The sequence below is a fragment of the Tiliqua scincoides genome, chromosome 3, assembly GCF_035046505.1.
Source record: "Tiliqua scincoides isolate rTilSci1 chromosome 3, rTilSci1.hap2, whole genome shotgun sequence".
NCBI classification, from domain to species: Eukaryota; Metazoa; Chordata; class Lepidosauria; order Squamata; family Scincidae; genus Tiliqua; species Tiliqua scincoides.
The window spans coordinates 222300074-222315393 of NC_089823.1; the positions used below are offsets into that span (position 1 = coordinate 222300074).

At 44.1% G+C, this 15320-nt stretch overlaps 1 protein-coding gene across 1 annotated transcript; it reads right to left on the bottom strand.

The window, feature by feature from the left end:
• Window positions 1-12009: 12009 nt before the first annotated feature.
• Window positions 12010-14901, bottom strand: SLITRK3 (SLIT and NTRK like family member 3). The gene has a single exon (XM_066621019.1). It carries the CDS (start codon window positions 14899-14901, stop codon window positions 12010-12012), a length of 2892 nt encoding a protein of 963 aa, XP_066477116.1.
• Window positions 14902-15320: the final 419 nt, after the last annotated feature.

Sequence of the window (15320 nt, forward strand, 5' to 3'; positions counted from 1 at the left end):
CTGGAGCATTTGTTGCACTCCAGCTCCATGGATCAGGACCATTCCAGTATCACATTCCCCTTTGCCTGGCCTGACCACCAGCCAGGGCACATCTGCCTACTTGAGAGTAAACGCAACGTGAAGCTGCTTCACTTTCCATATAGCTCCATAGACTCACATCTGGGAGGGGGGACCTCCTTCTCCATGTTTTTGGGGGCTGCATTCATTGGATCAGGACCATTCTGACATCCTTGGAGCCTCTCAGCCTGCTTCTCAGCCTGCCTTGACTAAGGCAAGCCCACCTACTTGTGAGTAAACGCAACCATGTGGCTTCGTTTCGGGCTCAGAGCAGCTGGGAGGGGGGAGCTTCTCGGGGGCTTCATTCATTGGATCGGGACCATTCTGGTCTCGTTGGATTCCTCTCAGCCTGCCCTTTCTGACGGACTATGGCAAGTATGCCTACTTGCGAGTAAATGCACGATACGGCTCACTTGCACTTTCTGTAGGGCTCCATGCATTTTTCCTTCGGTTTTTTTGGTCATAACTTTTGAACAAAAGGAGCTATTTCAATTCTGATTTTTGCACCGCATTCTGCTGGCCATTCCACATCCAACAGTGTATGGCAGGACACAGTAGCTCCTAATGCCGCGAAGTTAGCGCGTCACCCCCTGGCACGTCACCCGGTGCGGCCCACACCCCCGCACCCCCCTAGCGACGCCAGTGGGCAAACCCTCCATAAGTCATGCCTGTGACACCCTGCATCGAGTCAGAGCCCAGTGCTGGTCAGATGTCACCTGGAGCTAGGTAAGAGCTCTAGGTGTGTGCTTCTTGGGCAGGGGGAGGAATTCTAGGGTGGGGGGAGGAACCAGGGTGGGAAGGGGGTGGGACTGGCAGAACTCTGCTCCCCTGGATCCTGAACTCCATGTTGGTCCAGAAGGCCCGACGTGGAATCTCTCATGTCTGGGCCAGCAAGATACATCCCCTTCTCCCAAGAGACCTCTGGTGACTGCCACAGTGCCGCAGTCGCTACCACTGCACCCGGTGGTGGCATTGCCTTAAGGACTGGGCTATAAGTGTATCCAAGATTGGGCCAGGGTGTGGAGGAGTTTACGACAGTGGAACAGACCTCCACTGTCATAAAATGGCTTTCATCAGCACACAGAATTGGCAACGTTCATGTCCACCAATATCCTAGCCCCTGTGTCTTCATTCCTGCCACCATTACACATCTCAGATGTACACCTGTAAAATATCAGGCATAGGTCAGAGAAGTCCCATGGCAGTGGTTGAGGCTTTCCCCAGGGTAAATGAACAAAAGTTCACTTTCCCCAAGCAGACCTTTCCAACTCCTCCCCCTCTTGTGGATGAGGCTTGTGATCTGTTGGCGCAGCTGCATTGCTGGTGGTGGGAATTTAGGTGGGGCTTCCAGTCTCTCTGGAATAAATTCTGGAACCATTTAGGAAACATGACTTTGAAAGCTGGAAGTGTAAACAATACAATCTACTACTTCACAAAAGCATTCCTAAACTTCTGTTACTATAGCATCAGCCATAGTGAACTTCACCTAGACTGTAAACACTTCACCATAAGTTTCCCATAGCGGTGCCAATGGGACATGTGCTGCACCCTGCAGTTGGGTGTCACTCACAGAGGCCTCCTCAAAATAAGGGAATGTTTGTTCCCTTACTTCAGAGCTTCATTGCTTTCCAGCACTGACATGTGGGGTTAGGATTGCACCCTTAGAATTTCATTTTGAGCAGTGTGAGGCAAAGGAGAAAGGAGAGTGCAACACTCAGGTGCCACCTCTAAATGGGGTTGGGGAGACATGTGATCAATGGAGACCATTGTTGTGTGGCAGGAGAAAGGCTGGACCTACAGGGTGCACAGTTGTCCAGCCGTATCAGGCTACAAGCCCTTTTTGTCATCCTAGGCACTGAACAGTGCTCCTCACCTGCACGCATTGTTGTTGTTGTTGCTGTTGGACAGTCAGTATGTATGGAATTGCTAGCATCAGTTATCGGTAATCTCAGACAGCTGTCTCGTATCACACCAGACTGCTACCAAATATTGAAAATAACTGGTAGGTATTATGTTTGTTATGCATTCACTGCGACCTGAACTCATCCAAAGAAGCATATCAATAACATGTTGCAGAAAATAGATACTCCTTCAAAAATGGTATCTACATTCAGAACACCAAAAATGAGATCAATATACTTCTTTGGATGAGATATCCTGCTAACTGGAATAAGTGGCATTTGGTGCTTCTCTTATATTTAGCAGGGGTGGGGGGCGTAACCATCCCTCTTCACCCCAGCACAGTGTCTTTTCTAGAGGCTGATGCTGGTGTTCCTTCTACATCTTTTTAGACTGTGAGTCCCTTTGAGACAAGAAGTCATTTACTTATTTGATTTTCTCTGTAAACTGCTTGGTGAACTTTTTGTTGAAAAGCAGTATATAAATATTCATCATCATCATCATCATCATCATCATCATCATCATCATCATCATCATCATATTCTATATATGCTCAGAACATAGCCATAAAAAAGAAACAAACAAGTGAATACCATTACATCTTGTCTACCAGAACCAAGAACTGTGATGTATTGAGGCACAGTGACAGTGTACTATCCTCTTGAGAAAAATCCAAATTAACCTCTCTCTCTTTTCACTTAGGAGAAACCTTATTGCAGCCAGTAGCGTAGCTAGAGGGGGGCAGAAAGGTAAATACCGCAGGTGCCGCTACGCCCTGTGTAAGCTGCCTCTCCCACTCATCGTCAGAACTATTCTAGGCAACATCAGCAATATGCAGGCGCTCGTTGGACCAAACGGCATCTCCCGTGTATTGCCATTGTTGCTGGAGTGGATCCAACAGCGAGTGGGAGGGGCCAGTTACAAGGTGCATTGCACAACCTGCAGTACTGACCATTTTTGTCCCCCTCTAGCTACGCTACAGGTTGCAGGCCTACATTAAAAACCCTGTCAGAGAGCTGTTTAAATCCCTGTAGTCTGAATATAGTAGTCAAAGTTCAACAACACAAACATTACACAGCTCTTTACAAGCTCACGCAAAGTGACATTGCGTTGGTCTGAAAAAGTCGCAGGCATCTTCAATTATAGCAATCGTTTCTGTATAGCTTCCGTAAACCAACATTGATTCTGTTAAGAGACTCAAAAGAGAGATTTCATCTACCCATCTTCCAAGAGAATCAGCCTCCTGGCAGCCAGTTCTCTGTACATTGCATGCATCTTGAAGTGGTTCAGGCTTTGTAATATGGATATATTAAGGCAATATTAAATCAGATCATCTAGCCCAGTCTTGTGATTTTCCAAAACTTCCAGCAGAAATCTTGCCCAGCTTATTATCCTTTAAGTGGAGTTACTTGGAACTGACCCCTGAGTTTTATGAGAACAAAACAAAAGGTTCTTTTCCTCTAAGCTCTGAACATCCTCATTTTGTTCTGATTGATTCAGCTGAATATTGGTTGTAGATGCCCACTGTAATGGTCACTAGAAAAAGGTCATGCTTTTTCAAGTAGTCAAGTGGGTCTACATGTAGATTTTGATGGTGGAGTTATAATTGTGCCTTGCTTGTCCAAGACACAATGGCAGACCTTCGAAACCACATAGGGTTGTGTAGCTATGAGAAAGGGATTGTCTCTCAAAAAGTTCAGTCTTTGGGGCAAGAAGAAATACTTCAGTCTTTCTGTAAAGAGCTCATAACCTACAGTTTTTTCTGATATAAGAAGCTGTTTGCCACTGTGACTGAATTAGAAATGTAGGTGAAATGAAGGGGGGAAAAAACAACAGGTAAATCCCATATTTATGGGCATGAAAATATGTTGTTTTCCTATACAAAACGTATCACATAAAGACAAACAGCCTGGATCACTATTTTTGCATCATGACCCAAACAAAAATTGTGATTTACATGAGAAAAATGACAATTAACAGAGCTCTGGTTGTGTAAACATTAATTAAAATCAGGCAGGGTTATGCAACACATAATATTTGTCAAATGCCTGAACGTTCATTTTGAAACTTATCACGACAATAGGAACGTCAGATACCAGTATATTCTGTACAAAAGAGGTGGCTTACTAGTCCCCTTACTCATGTGAATAGACTTGTTATAAACAAATTATTTAAATCAAAACAAGTTGATTTAAGGATCACAGTAGCTTTTTAAAATCAATCACATTCCTTTTATTCATAATATCCTTGAGTATGAATGCATTAGTAAAGTTATAAATTAGTAGAGTATGGCTGTATTAGCAGACATTAGTAGAATGTCTTAGTAGGGCCTTACATTTGTAGGAAATGGGTAGCCAGATTTCCCAAAGGTATTACTGAAGATTTTTGAAAATAGCTCTGTGTGTGTGTGTGTGTGTGTGTGTGTGTGTGTGTGTGTGTGTGAGAGAGAGAGAGAGAGAGAGAGAGAGAGAGAGAATATACATGTTTTTCACATGCTAATACCTGACATATCCCTTGGTAAACTTTAAACATGTGCAGATGAGTCAGTAGAACACCCACCAAGCTTTTAGATCTCAAGTGCAGCACTATCTCATGTGTACAGGTAGTGTCTGTGTGTATGAATGTGCATTTGTCTCTGTGTGTGTGTCTTTCTCTGTGTGTATGGATCAATGGATAGATATAATTAGCACTTTTGCATGAATGATGAGCAGTTCAGCATTAAGAATTATTGAAAGCAATTCTGGAAAATAGTACTGTAGGTTAACACAGAATTGTTTTAAGGGACTAGTGCTAAGGTCAAGCAAATGGTCGGAGAGCTCAATGCTCAGGTGATTTTTTTTCCAGCAAACACAATGCAAATATCTTGGGGAAAATCTTTCCTTTATGGCCTGTACCCTTGACCTTGGTGGCTTCTCATCAATTCCTTTGTATTGCTTTTCAAACTACAAAAAAGAGATACAGAGAAAAATTCTACCAAACTACCAAAGCCCCTGACATCCAACCCCCACCCCAAAAAAGATGAGATTTCTCTGTTCCTTCCCAGAAGACTAGCATAAGGAGACTTCTAATTGCCAACCCAATACAGCTAATCTGAATGCACACTGCAGTCCATAGTCAGTAGGCCATCGACGTGCAATTGTAATCTCAAATTAGATCCACAGCATTCTGCAACCCCTACAAAATACAGTGGGAGAAAAATATGTATATTGATTCCATAAACATTGCTGCAATCCTCATAATACCTTGCGTGACAAACATAGAATCAACATGGTACATACAATAACAGGCCTTGGAAGAAGAAACAGTGATCCATTCCAGTCTCATACAAAAAGAACTAGAATTCAAACCACTGGAAAAAATAAACTTTTTATTCCATTCATTGAGTAGAAGGTTAAACCATTTGCTTTTTCGAGTCTAGGTTTGCTCTCAATGACAGTATGATCAGATAAGAAAACATTTCTCGATAACGCCATCCCTTTGGCTACATAGGCGTTAAAAATCTCTGATGGGGGAGTTCAACGTTTTTATCTGTTTATACCTGTGAGAAATTGTTATTGTGCAAATGCACACAAAGTGAATAAATGAAAAAGTAAAAGCCTTGACCCTCTTGTCTTCCCGTTTTCTTTCTTATAAAGTTCCTTTGCATCTCAAAGGATTGACACCTATGAAAATAACCTAGTGCAAGGATCTGCAATTGGTAGACCAGATTTCTGTGTGGATTCCAGTCCACCTGCAGCAGTAGCTGCCTGGATTTTCAAGTCCACCACTGCAATTGTTCAGACTTCAACTGAATTTCATTTCCTACCCCTGCCTTACAAGCCTGCCCTTCCAAAGCAAGACTGGATCAGTATAGGTCCCTTGCCTTTGATCACGATGGTGTCTGTTTTTGTCGCTTGCATAGCTGTGTTGAAGAGGATGCCGGAATGCCGGGGTTGCTAGGCAGCTAACATTTCCCCACCGCCCCCATCTGTTCACCAGACCTCATTTTCCTCCCCCAGTTAGGATTAACACACATCCCAGAGGGGTCGGGACTCAAGAGCATTCCATTGGGAGATGAAGCCGCAAATTCCATTAAGCACAAATGCTCACTGCCTGAAATTGCCTTGATTTTGATCTTTAAAAAGTACTAAGCATACTCAACAAAAGGAGGGCTTTCCTCACTGCAAGCATGTTCTATGTCATCTCTCCCGTGGATGTAGTTTCTCTTGTCTTGTCCCATTCCTTGCATCCAGTGTCATTACGGCTTCTAAGATTCACGATAATAGTGATCAGCCGTTACTACTAATTAGCTATCAGTCAGTTTAGTGAATGAAAAATAGCCAACAGTGTGACGAACCACTCCTGAAAAATTAGCAAAAATAGTTCTGTCCATCAGCAAATCATTCCCAACACTATCATGGACATATAAATCATACCACTATACAGCAAAATATCATAGCTACATATTCCAATACACTCATGTTAGCGGGTTTTTAACACACACACACAGTGAAAAAGCTGTCCCCATGTGGAAACTAGCCCCGCCCAAATCTCTTTTAATACAACATTCCATTCTTATCCATCTATTTCTAGTAAGAAATAAGGTAGTTCCACCATTGAACAGTTCTCCCTATATTTAAGCTGAGATACTCTTGACACTGATAGCTTCAATAACATATCAACCTTATTTATACCCATTCCTTCCCAGTTTACTGTGCTACCCAAGCCTGTTTTTCAGTGTGTTCAGCACCTTGCCGTGGCAAGTTCTAGAATCAATAATGAATTTTATTGTTTATGTGTGCAGTATTATCAATGGAAGCCTCATGATCATCCAATCAAAGCATCTGGTCTTTATGCATTTATAGTCTTGCACTTTATAGTCAATAATTTCTCATTCATCCATGCATGCTTATCTACCAACCATGAAGAACAGAAATAAAAGAAATGTGTGTTTAATGCAATAATAAGGAAAAACCATAAATCCTCACTGGAAATGGCTCTGTATCTGCTAAGTAAGCCAATATGTGATGGGAGTTGCAAATATCAGGGTTTCAGAGTTCCTACTAATTCACAGGAAATGCTTTGAATACTCAGATGGACAGAAGTCACTTGCAGGCAGCTTAATGAAAATGTCCTTTTCTAGATCATCTTCTGGATCCATATGCAGAGATAGTCCAGTACACTTGCAACCCTTCCGCTAGAATCCATTATTTCCATCCATCTCATCCTGCTGTGTGAATTTGTAACAGGATTCCAATCCGCATGCTAGGCAATCTCCTATATACTAGCTTTCTTTCTATATATATATAAGAACATGACTATATCTCCCAGTTATGAGATAAAGCAGCGATTTTCAACCTTTTTAATCTCATAGAGCACTGACAAGGTGCTAAAATTGTCAATACGCAGCATCAATTTTGCACATTTAACAGGGCACAATGTGCAGCCAGCTTGGGGGGAGGGTGAGGCTCACATCCCCCAAAAGCCCTACTAATAAATGACCCTTTCACAAACACCTGTGGCACACCTGCAGACCATTTGCAGCACACCTGTTGAAAATTGCTGGGGTAAAGGAACAACCAGCACATTTTAAGTGTCATCATATTTTAATGGAATCCAGTATGGGGTGGGGGAGGGGAATTGTGGTGTAGAGGGAATTCTAGTCACTTCTCATGTGCAGGGTTCCTGGCTGAAAACCAACCAAAAAGGGAGGTGCCATCATTCATTGGTAGAGCAATGTTTTATATGCAGGAAGTTCTAGGTTCAAACCACCTCCAGTTAAGGGAAAGGAAAATACTGGAGACTTGATGGCTCTCTACTCTCAATATAAGGCAGCTTCCATACATGTTTATATATTTCCCCACGCATGGGTGGTCTCAGACACAGAATGGCAAATGTGGTTAAGGCCCCACTCTGAAGCTTGCTTTGCATAATAATTAATCCAGTCCTAAGCCACTAAGTAAACATTTGTCGGAATAGGTGGGCCGTGGTGTGCAAGCTTATTGTAGACCAACATGTTCCATACAGTACAGTATTAAGAAAGCATATTGCAAATCATCTACAACAGAGGTTCTCAAACTTTTTAGCACTGGAACCCACTTTTTAGAAGGACAATCTGTCGGGACCCACTGGATGTGAAGTCATTAACCTGGAAGTGATGTTATGGCTGGAAGTGACATCAACAAGCAGGAAAAATTTTTAGCACCCCCCTCCATACGACAAAATCAAATCTAATTAATTAAATCAAAAGTTTACAGTAAGTTAAAAATGTATTTAAAACAAAGAACCCTCCTAACCCTCCCAAGCAGTCACTGATGTGTTTAAAAAAAAATTCCCCAAGCATCCCATAGGCTGCAATCCTGTCTACATTTACCCAGGAGTAAATCCCATTGACTATTATTCTTAAAAGCATATACATAGTAGCCTATGAAAGTACAGATCTGTTAACATTTCCCAAAATGCTGTCACATACCATGGTAGCATCATCTTGATATGTTAAAAATAAAGTACACGTTCAAATGAATGGGGGCCCACCTGAAATGGGCTTGCGACCCACCTAGTGGATCCTGACCCACAGTTTGAGAAACACTGTTCAACAAAATACATACAGCCTTCCACATCACACTTGCTACCTGTAGACCGTTTCATTCCTTCTTAATATAAACAAGGCCAATGAAAGGAAAGCTTGAACTGAGAGCAAGGAATTGAATTGAGTGAAAGGAGAACCAGGATGGTATAGCGGTTTGGGAATTGGACTTAGACTTGGAAGATCCAGGTTCAAATCCCTGCTCAGCCATGAAGCTTCCTGGGTGACCTTGGGCCAGTCACCATCTCTCAGTCTCACCTACTTTATAAGGTTATTGTGGGGACAAAAGGAGGGAAGGAACCATGTACACCACCCTAAACCTCTTGGAGGAATGGTGGTATAAAAATGTGAGAAAATAAATTGTGTAAATAATATGTCAATTTCAAATCTATAGCCTGGGGTATTGGTGCTCAGTTATGAATTCCTCTGGGGCATGGTGGCCATGATTCCCAAACCAACGACTATGGACGTTTAGGTACAGACTGCTTGAAGACCTGCACGGTATGCAGGCTTTCAATTCAAATGTTCTGACATGAATGCTGAACATCATGGGTGGTGGTGAGAAGGGGCTTTGCTGTATGTATGCAATATCATTTACACCGGCAAGAAATGGAACATACTTTTTTTTTCCCCCAATAGGAATGATGAGCATGTATATGACGTGACAGCATGGGAAAAGCCTGCCCTTGCTTCCAAAGTTTTCAGTTTACGCAATAACGCCTTAACAAATCTACAAGGAAACACAATATGATAAAAAAAAGCGTTGGAGGCAGCTCGAAAGATGCTTCCTTTGCAACAGAAACATTTCATTTTCCCTGGATAGCATTTTGGTATTTCTTTTTTAGTAAGACAAATAAATAGATTTTGTGATTTCTTTTATTTTTTTTAAATACATTTCCCTCTCTTTCTGCATGTGGAGATTATATTTATATATAAATATAAAAATCATTGCTTGAAATCTTCAGGACTGGGGGATTCCCCCACCATGTCTGTACACATCAAGGAGCTAATATCCACATTTCCCCTTTAATTTGATCTCTCTCTTGATGTAAGGCATTAGTGACGTCTGGTGAATTACATTCAACGTGATGATTTTCTATTAAGGGCAGATTCAGGAGTCCAAGCGGAAATCACCGGATGGGCTGTGCACAATTCCAAAGTAACCTCTGGTCTCTGTATGGCAATTGCTGGAGCTCTGACGCCATCTACTGGCAATACGGGATGGGTTTTTTTTTCCGCCACCAAACAAAGATTTTCCTTCGGCTTTTATTCATGTGTCAACCCAGCTCTACAAGAAACAAGATACCAGCTAGATACCTTGGAAAGAAAGGAAATAAACAAACAACCCTCCCCATTTTTCTTTGGTTGCACTCTTAACGAAAAGGGGCATTAAAGATGATATGCTCTAACAACAAACTAATCTGGTAGTATCACATCAATGGCAAAGTTCAAAACAAAACAAAAATCCACACAACACATAGAAAATCACTTCCTCATCTCATTCCCGGTTATGATTTTGGCAAAGCAGGTGGGAGATCAGAGAAACCAAGACTTCATTCCTGCTATTTTAGGGCTGATTCTCTCAATTGTTTTGTTACTGAAAAAAATGGGAAAGGATGACTATTCCCAATCACTGCAGCTCCAGAAATGCACCAATTTATGCTGGCCATCCTCAAACCCTCCCAGTCATCCCCCCCTCCTTCAAAACTATAAACATGTTTCCATCAGCGTGCTTTTAAATATCTTTATCCAATTGCTACTGAAGATTCTCACATGAACTATTGTCCTCCTACCATTGCAGTAGAACAGAAATCATCTTAGCAACATGAAGATTTGAATTACTTCTATAGAATATTTTAAACTAGGAAACCCACTAATCCAAGCAATCTGAAATGGGGAGAGAGAGAGAGAGAGAGAGAGAGAGAGAGAGAGAGAGCTAGATTTCAAAAGTCCAGCAACGAATTTTGACAGAAAACCTGCACAGATGGTTATTTCTGCTTTATATTTTGTTATCATCACAGTGGTTTGTACTGAAACAGTGTGACTGGGTTTAAAGGGAGGCAAGGAAGCATTGGAATGAAAAAAGGGGTAATACGGAAGTTTAAGATTCAAGCTTTTTATCCTCTAATATATATCTATATATAATTTTTTTTCAAAACTTTTTATTAGGAAAGCTATACCAGACGCATCACTGTACAATGATTAAACATTACCTTTACAATTTATATTCACTTGAAAGTACAGAATAAATATATGCACATTTGTATTCGTGTGTGTCTGTGTGTGTGAGCCAGGAAGAGAGAGAGAGAACGATAAAAGTGCTTTTTTTTAATATAAAGATGTTTGTGATTGATAGGTACCCAGTAAGGTGGTGGTTCCCCTCCCCCTTCTTCTTTTTCCCTGTATATGTTTAATGTGTCGGAGTTTTTAATTAGAAGCGTGACTGTCCTCCAAAAACAAACAGAATATAGTCATGACCTTTCCTGATGGGTAGGAGAAGCCAGGCAAGGGAACAAATGAAGGACTTCTTCACTTGAAGTAATTATTTCTGGCTAGTAGTTGGTCTCTAGCCCCCTTCTACAGGAGAAAGGGACATTACCGTGGTGCCCCTTGATGCGTGGAAAAGGGGGGGGCAGAAAGAGAAGAACAGAATGAGTGCAGGCAAACTGGAATGGCTAGGAAGCTGATGGGAGATGGCCAGGGATCTCGAGTTGGGTCGAGATGTTTGTATCTGTGTGCATGTATGTGAGAGAAAGAGAGAGAAGACCAGAGAGTGAAAACATTTGAACAAGACCCTCTCCCTCCCCTCCCTTCCTACAGTTTCCAGACATGCAGCAAACTGCATTTTTTTGTTTTTTGAGTTTGTTTTTTTTCTTGTTTTTTTTCCCTCTTTGTTTTCTTTTAAATAAATGTACAGAACCTGTGCCATGGTGCGGGAAAGGAAAAATCAAACCAACAGAAAAACGTAGGCCACAAACGTTGATGTCCTTGAGGTCCACCTCCCTCCCTTCGACAGAAAAAAAAAAGGATAAAACGGAAGCGCTTTCTGGACATTAAAAAAAGGGAAAGAAAAAAAAAACCCAAACCTACAACAGAAAGAGAGAGAGAGAAAAAAGAGCAAGACACAGAGAATTTACTTTGTGGGGATCGAGACATGGATCCCCCCAAGTAATAATAATTATAATACTATCCTTATACCTTAGACAACATGGCACAGTCAAAGTCTCAGTTTTTCCGTATAAAAAAATAATGATTGATTAACATCTGCTGGCAAAAGTCTGCAAAGGCACTTTATCAATTAATGATCATCTGAGTGGGAGCCTTCCTCCAAACCAACATCTGGCAGGGGGGAAGCGCAAGAGCTGTGTCCTCTAGTATCAGCATGCGGTGCTAGGGGGGGTGGGGAAGGAAGGGGAGAGAAAGAGGACGAGGGCCGGGGCAGGGATGCTGGGCAGGGGGTGGGATTTGGCTGTAAAAGCTAGACATTTTCAAAACCTATAAGTGGTCTTCTCCAGGACTTCGAGGTAATCCGGCTTGGTTTGGAGTTTGGCCCTTAACTCGAGGTATTCACTTTGGGGGGTTTGGTGGTGGTCTGGGAAGCCCTTACCAGCCGAGAAGAGAAGGGTTTCTTTCAGCCTGGCGTCCTGCTGCAGGTCTGGGTATTGCATGCCAGGGGGGTGCACGTGCAGTTCCTTTAATTTGGGCACGGTGCCGTAGAGGCAGTCCACAAAGCCCACTGTGCACGGAGGGGCTAAGGGGGGCCTCTCCCTGCTGTCTAGAATGGCACCACTAGGCGGGAAGAGCACCACCCCACCATTCTTCTCATGATGGAAGACAGGTGGCACCAGTGCTAGCTCCCCCATGAGAGGCATCCCACCGCCAATGCCCCCTCCTGGCGGATGGGGGTGCGGATGATGGTTGGTGGTCACTATGGTGTTGAGCTGTGAGCTGGACACAGCCAGGCTCCACTCCTTCTCCTTCTCCAGCAAGGTCCTGTAGCAACTACTGCTCCCGTTGTCCTTAGCAGGATCGGCGAACTGTTCCCCTGCACAGTTACTACCTCCACCTCCTCCGCCCAGAAGTATGTCCCCAGGTGGCCCAGGCTCCCCAGCCGCCACGTCGTCCTCCTCACGGGGCTTGTAAATGGGGTTGTTGCACATCTGGGTCACTGGGTGCGGGATGTAGTCATACACGTGGCCCACAGGAGGTGCCTTCTCCGGGGAGGCACTGATTCCCCCGCCTCCTCCACCGCCACCCTCCTCGAAGAGATGGTGGCATTGCATCTGAATGCCCGTCAAGTCGAGGGCCTCCTGCCGCTGCTTGTTCCGGAACGGTAGCTTCTTGCGTCGTCGGCGTAGCACAAAGGCAAAAAGGCCTGCAGCTATGAAGACTGCAGAGAAGAACAGTACGAGTAGACTGAGGATGAGCACGGAGAGCGGCACGGGACCTCCTGCAGCTGGGGAGAGCTCATAGGGTGAGGGATTAGTGGGGCTTGGGTGGCCCCAAGCTGGCGGGGCTGGTGAGGCAACAGCAGCATGCAACATCTCAGGGCACAGAACCTCCAATTCCACAGAGCGAAGATCTCGATTGGTGAGGTTCTCCGGGCTGGCGCAAAGAACATCCCCCACCACGATGACTGAGCTGATGGTCTCGATCCACTGCTTGAGGGGCACCAGGTCACACGTGCAATCCCATGGGTTGAGCTTCAGGTCAATCTGTACAATCGCATGGAGGTGCTCCAGCACACCAGCCACAGGCAAATATAGGAATCGGTTGTTCCTTAGGTTGAGCCTGGCCAGGGAGGTGCCTGCAAAGGCATCAGTAGGCAGGGTCTTCAGGAGATTGTCACTGAGGAAGAGCAGCTTCAGGTTGGGCATGAGGCTGAAGGCGGCGGGCTGGATCTCCCTGATCTGGTTGTACTCAAAGTACAGGTAATGCAAGCTCTGTAGGCCCCGAAACATGCCTGGGGTCAGCCTCTCAATGTCATTGCCATTCAGGTACAGGCTCTTAAGGTTGGGCAGGTTAATAAAAGCGCCATCCTGCACATAGGAGATCCGGTTATTCCCAAGGTGCAGGAGGTCCAAGGAAGAAAAATTCCAGAAATCGGAACGGTAAATTTTCTGTATCAAATTTCCACTCAGGTACAGTTTCTTGGCATTGAGAGGCCTGGGCAGGAGTTCCGAGATGTTGTGGAACCCTCTCTCCTTGCAGTTGACCGTCAGGCCCAAATCATTGATGTGCAAACTGCAGGAACACCCAGTAGGACAGATGATGGGAATGGGTGGCCTGGTCTGGTAAGCAGCAATGGGAGGTTGGTTGGGTGCGGGGTAGAGGCCTCGAGGTGTTGGGGGTGGCTTGTGTGCCCTGGGTTGTTTGGTGGGCTTGGGCTGCTTAATGGCAGTTTTGTATTCGACCGAGGAAGCAGTGAAATGGAAGGAGGACAGCATAGAGGACGGCTTAGTAGGCCAAGCGCTCTCCTTGCTGGAGGGCAGCTGAGGGACACCAATGCTGACCAGCTCCGAGTCAGACAGCATAGGGCACAGTTTATTTCTTTTTATTTCCCTCAGGTCCTTACCATGGAAGTGGAAGGGGGTCTCACAGGTGATGTCTCCCACCAGGGCAGTGTAAGGGATACGCTCCAGCCAGCTCTTGAGCTGAATGATCTCACACGTACAGTTCCAGGGGTTCTCCTCCAACTGGATCTCCATCAAGCTCCTGCCGATATGGTCCAACATCCCTCGGTAGGAAAGCACCTTTAACCGGTTTCCCCGCAAGTCCAAGTGAGTTAAGGACACCGACTTAAATAAATTGGTGGGAAGCATGGGGATCAGGTTGTCGTTTAAGATCAAGACCCGGAGCTTGCTCAAATTGCGAAAGGCCCCACTCTCAATTCGCTTAATGACATTATAATCTGCCTGCAGATATTCCAGACTCTCCAACCCCAGGAAAGTATCGTTTCGGAAAATGTCTAATTTATTCTCATGCAGGTACAACCTCTTCAGAATCTTGAGCCCGTTAAAGGCTCCAGTCTGAATGTCTTGTAGTGCGTTGTTCCCCAGGTTAATAGAAATCGCGTTATTCAAGTGGAGAAAACTGTTGGTGTACAATCTCCTCATGGAGTTCCTCTGCAGGTAAAGTTTGAAAGGTCTCAACCAGGACTCGGTGATCTGACTAATATTTATAAATCCCTTGTTGTCGCAGTGTATATGAAAAAGGCTCTCTTTAACTTCACAGTAACAAGGCTCAAAGCAAGGCTCCTCGATCTCCTCCGAGTCCTCTATCAAGGGGATGGGAGTAGTCCACGCTACGGCAATTGTGCTTAGAAGAATAATCCATAGCATCCTTCTTTTACGGGGTGGTTCTGCTGTTGGAGACTTCATGGTTGCGATGGATTACAAAACTGCAACAGAAATGAAGACACGAACAGATTACAGTCAATCGGGGTTCCATAAGATTGTTTGGTTTGGTTTGTTTTGATTTGGTTTTAATTGCCTGCCTGACCAGGTTTCGGGGAGGCTGCTGAGAAGTTTTGCAATTGTTGGGGAGGCATTCCAAACATTGCTCTTTAGAACATTTCCTGAATGTTGACTTAAGTGATATTGAAACATTTAATCATGCAATAGCCGTCTTCTCCCCTCCCCTCCAACAGCCAGCTCCTCTTCCGCTAGGCTGTTGAATACATGACACCATAGTGAAAGCACAGCCATATAGGCCCATGTTGTGACATCTACATATACATTTTTCAATATGGTATGTAATCTCGGTCTTACTGCTAAATCTGTGTGATTTACAAGAGGAA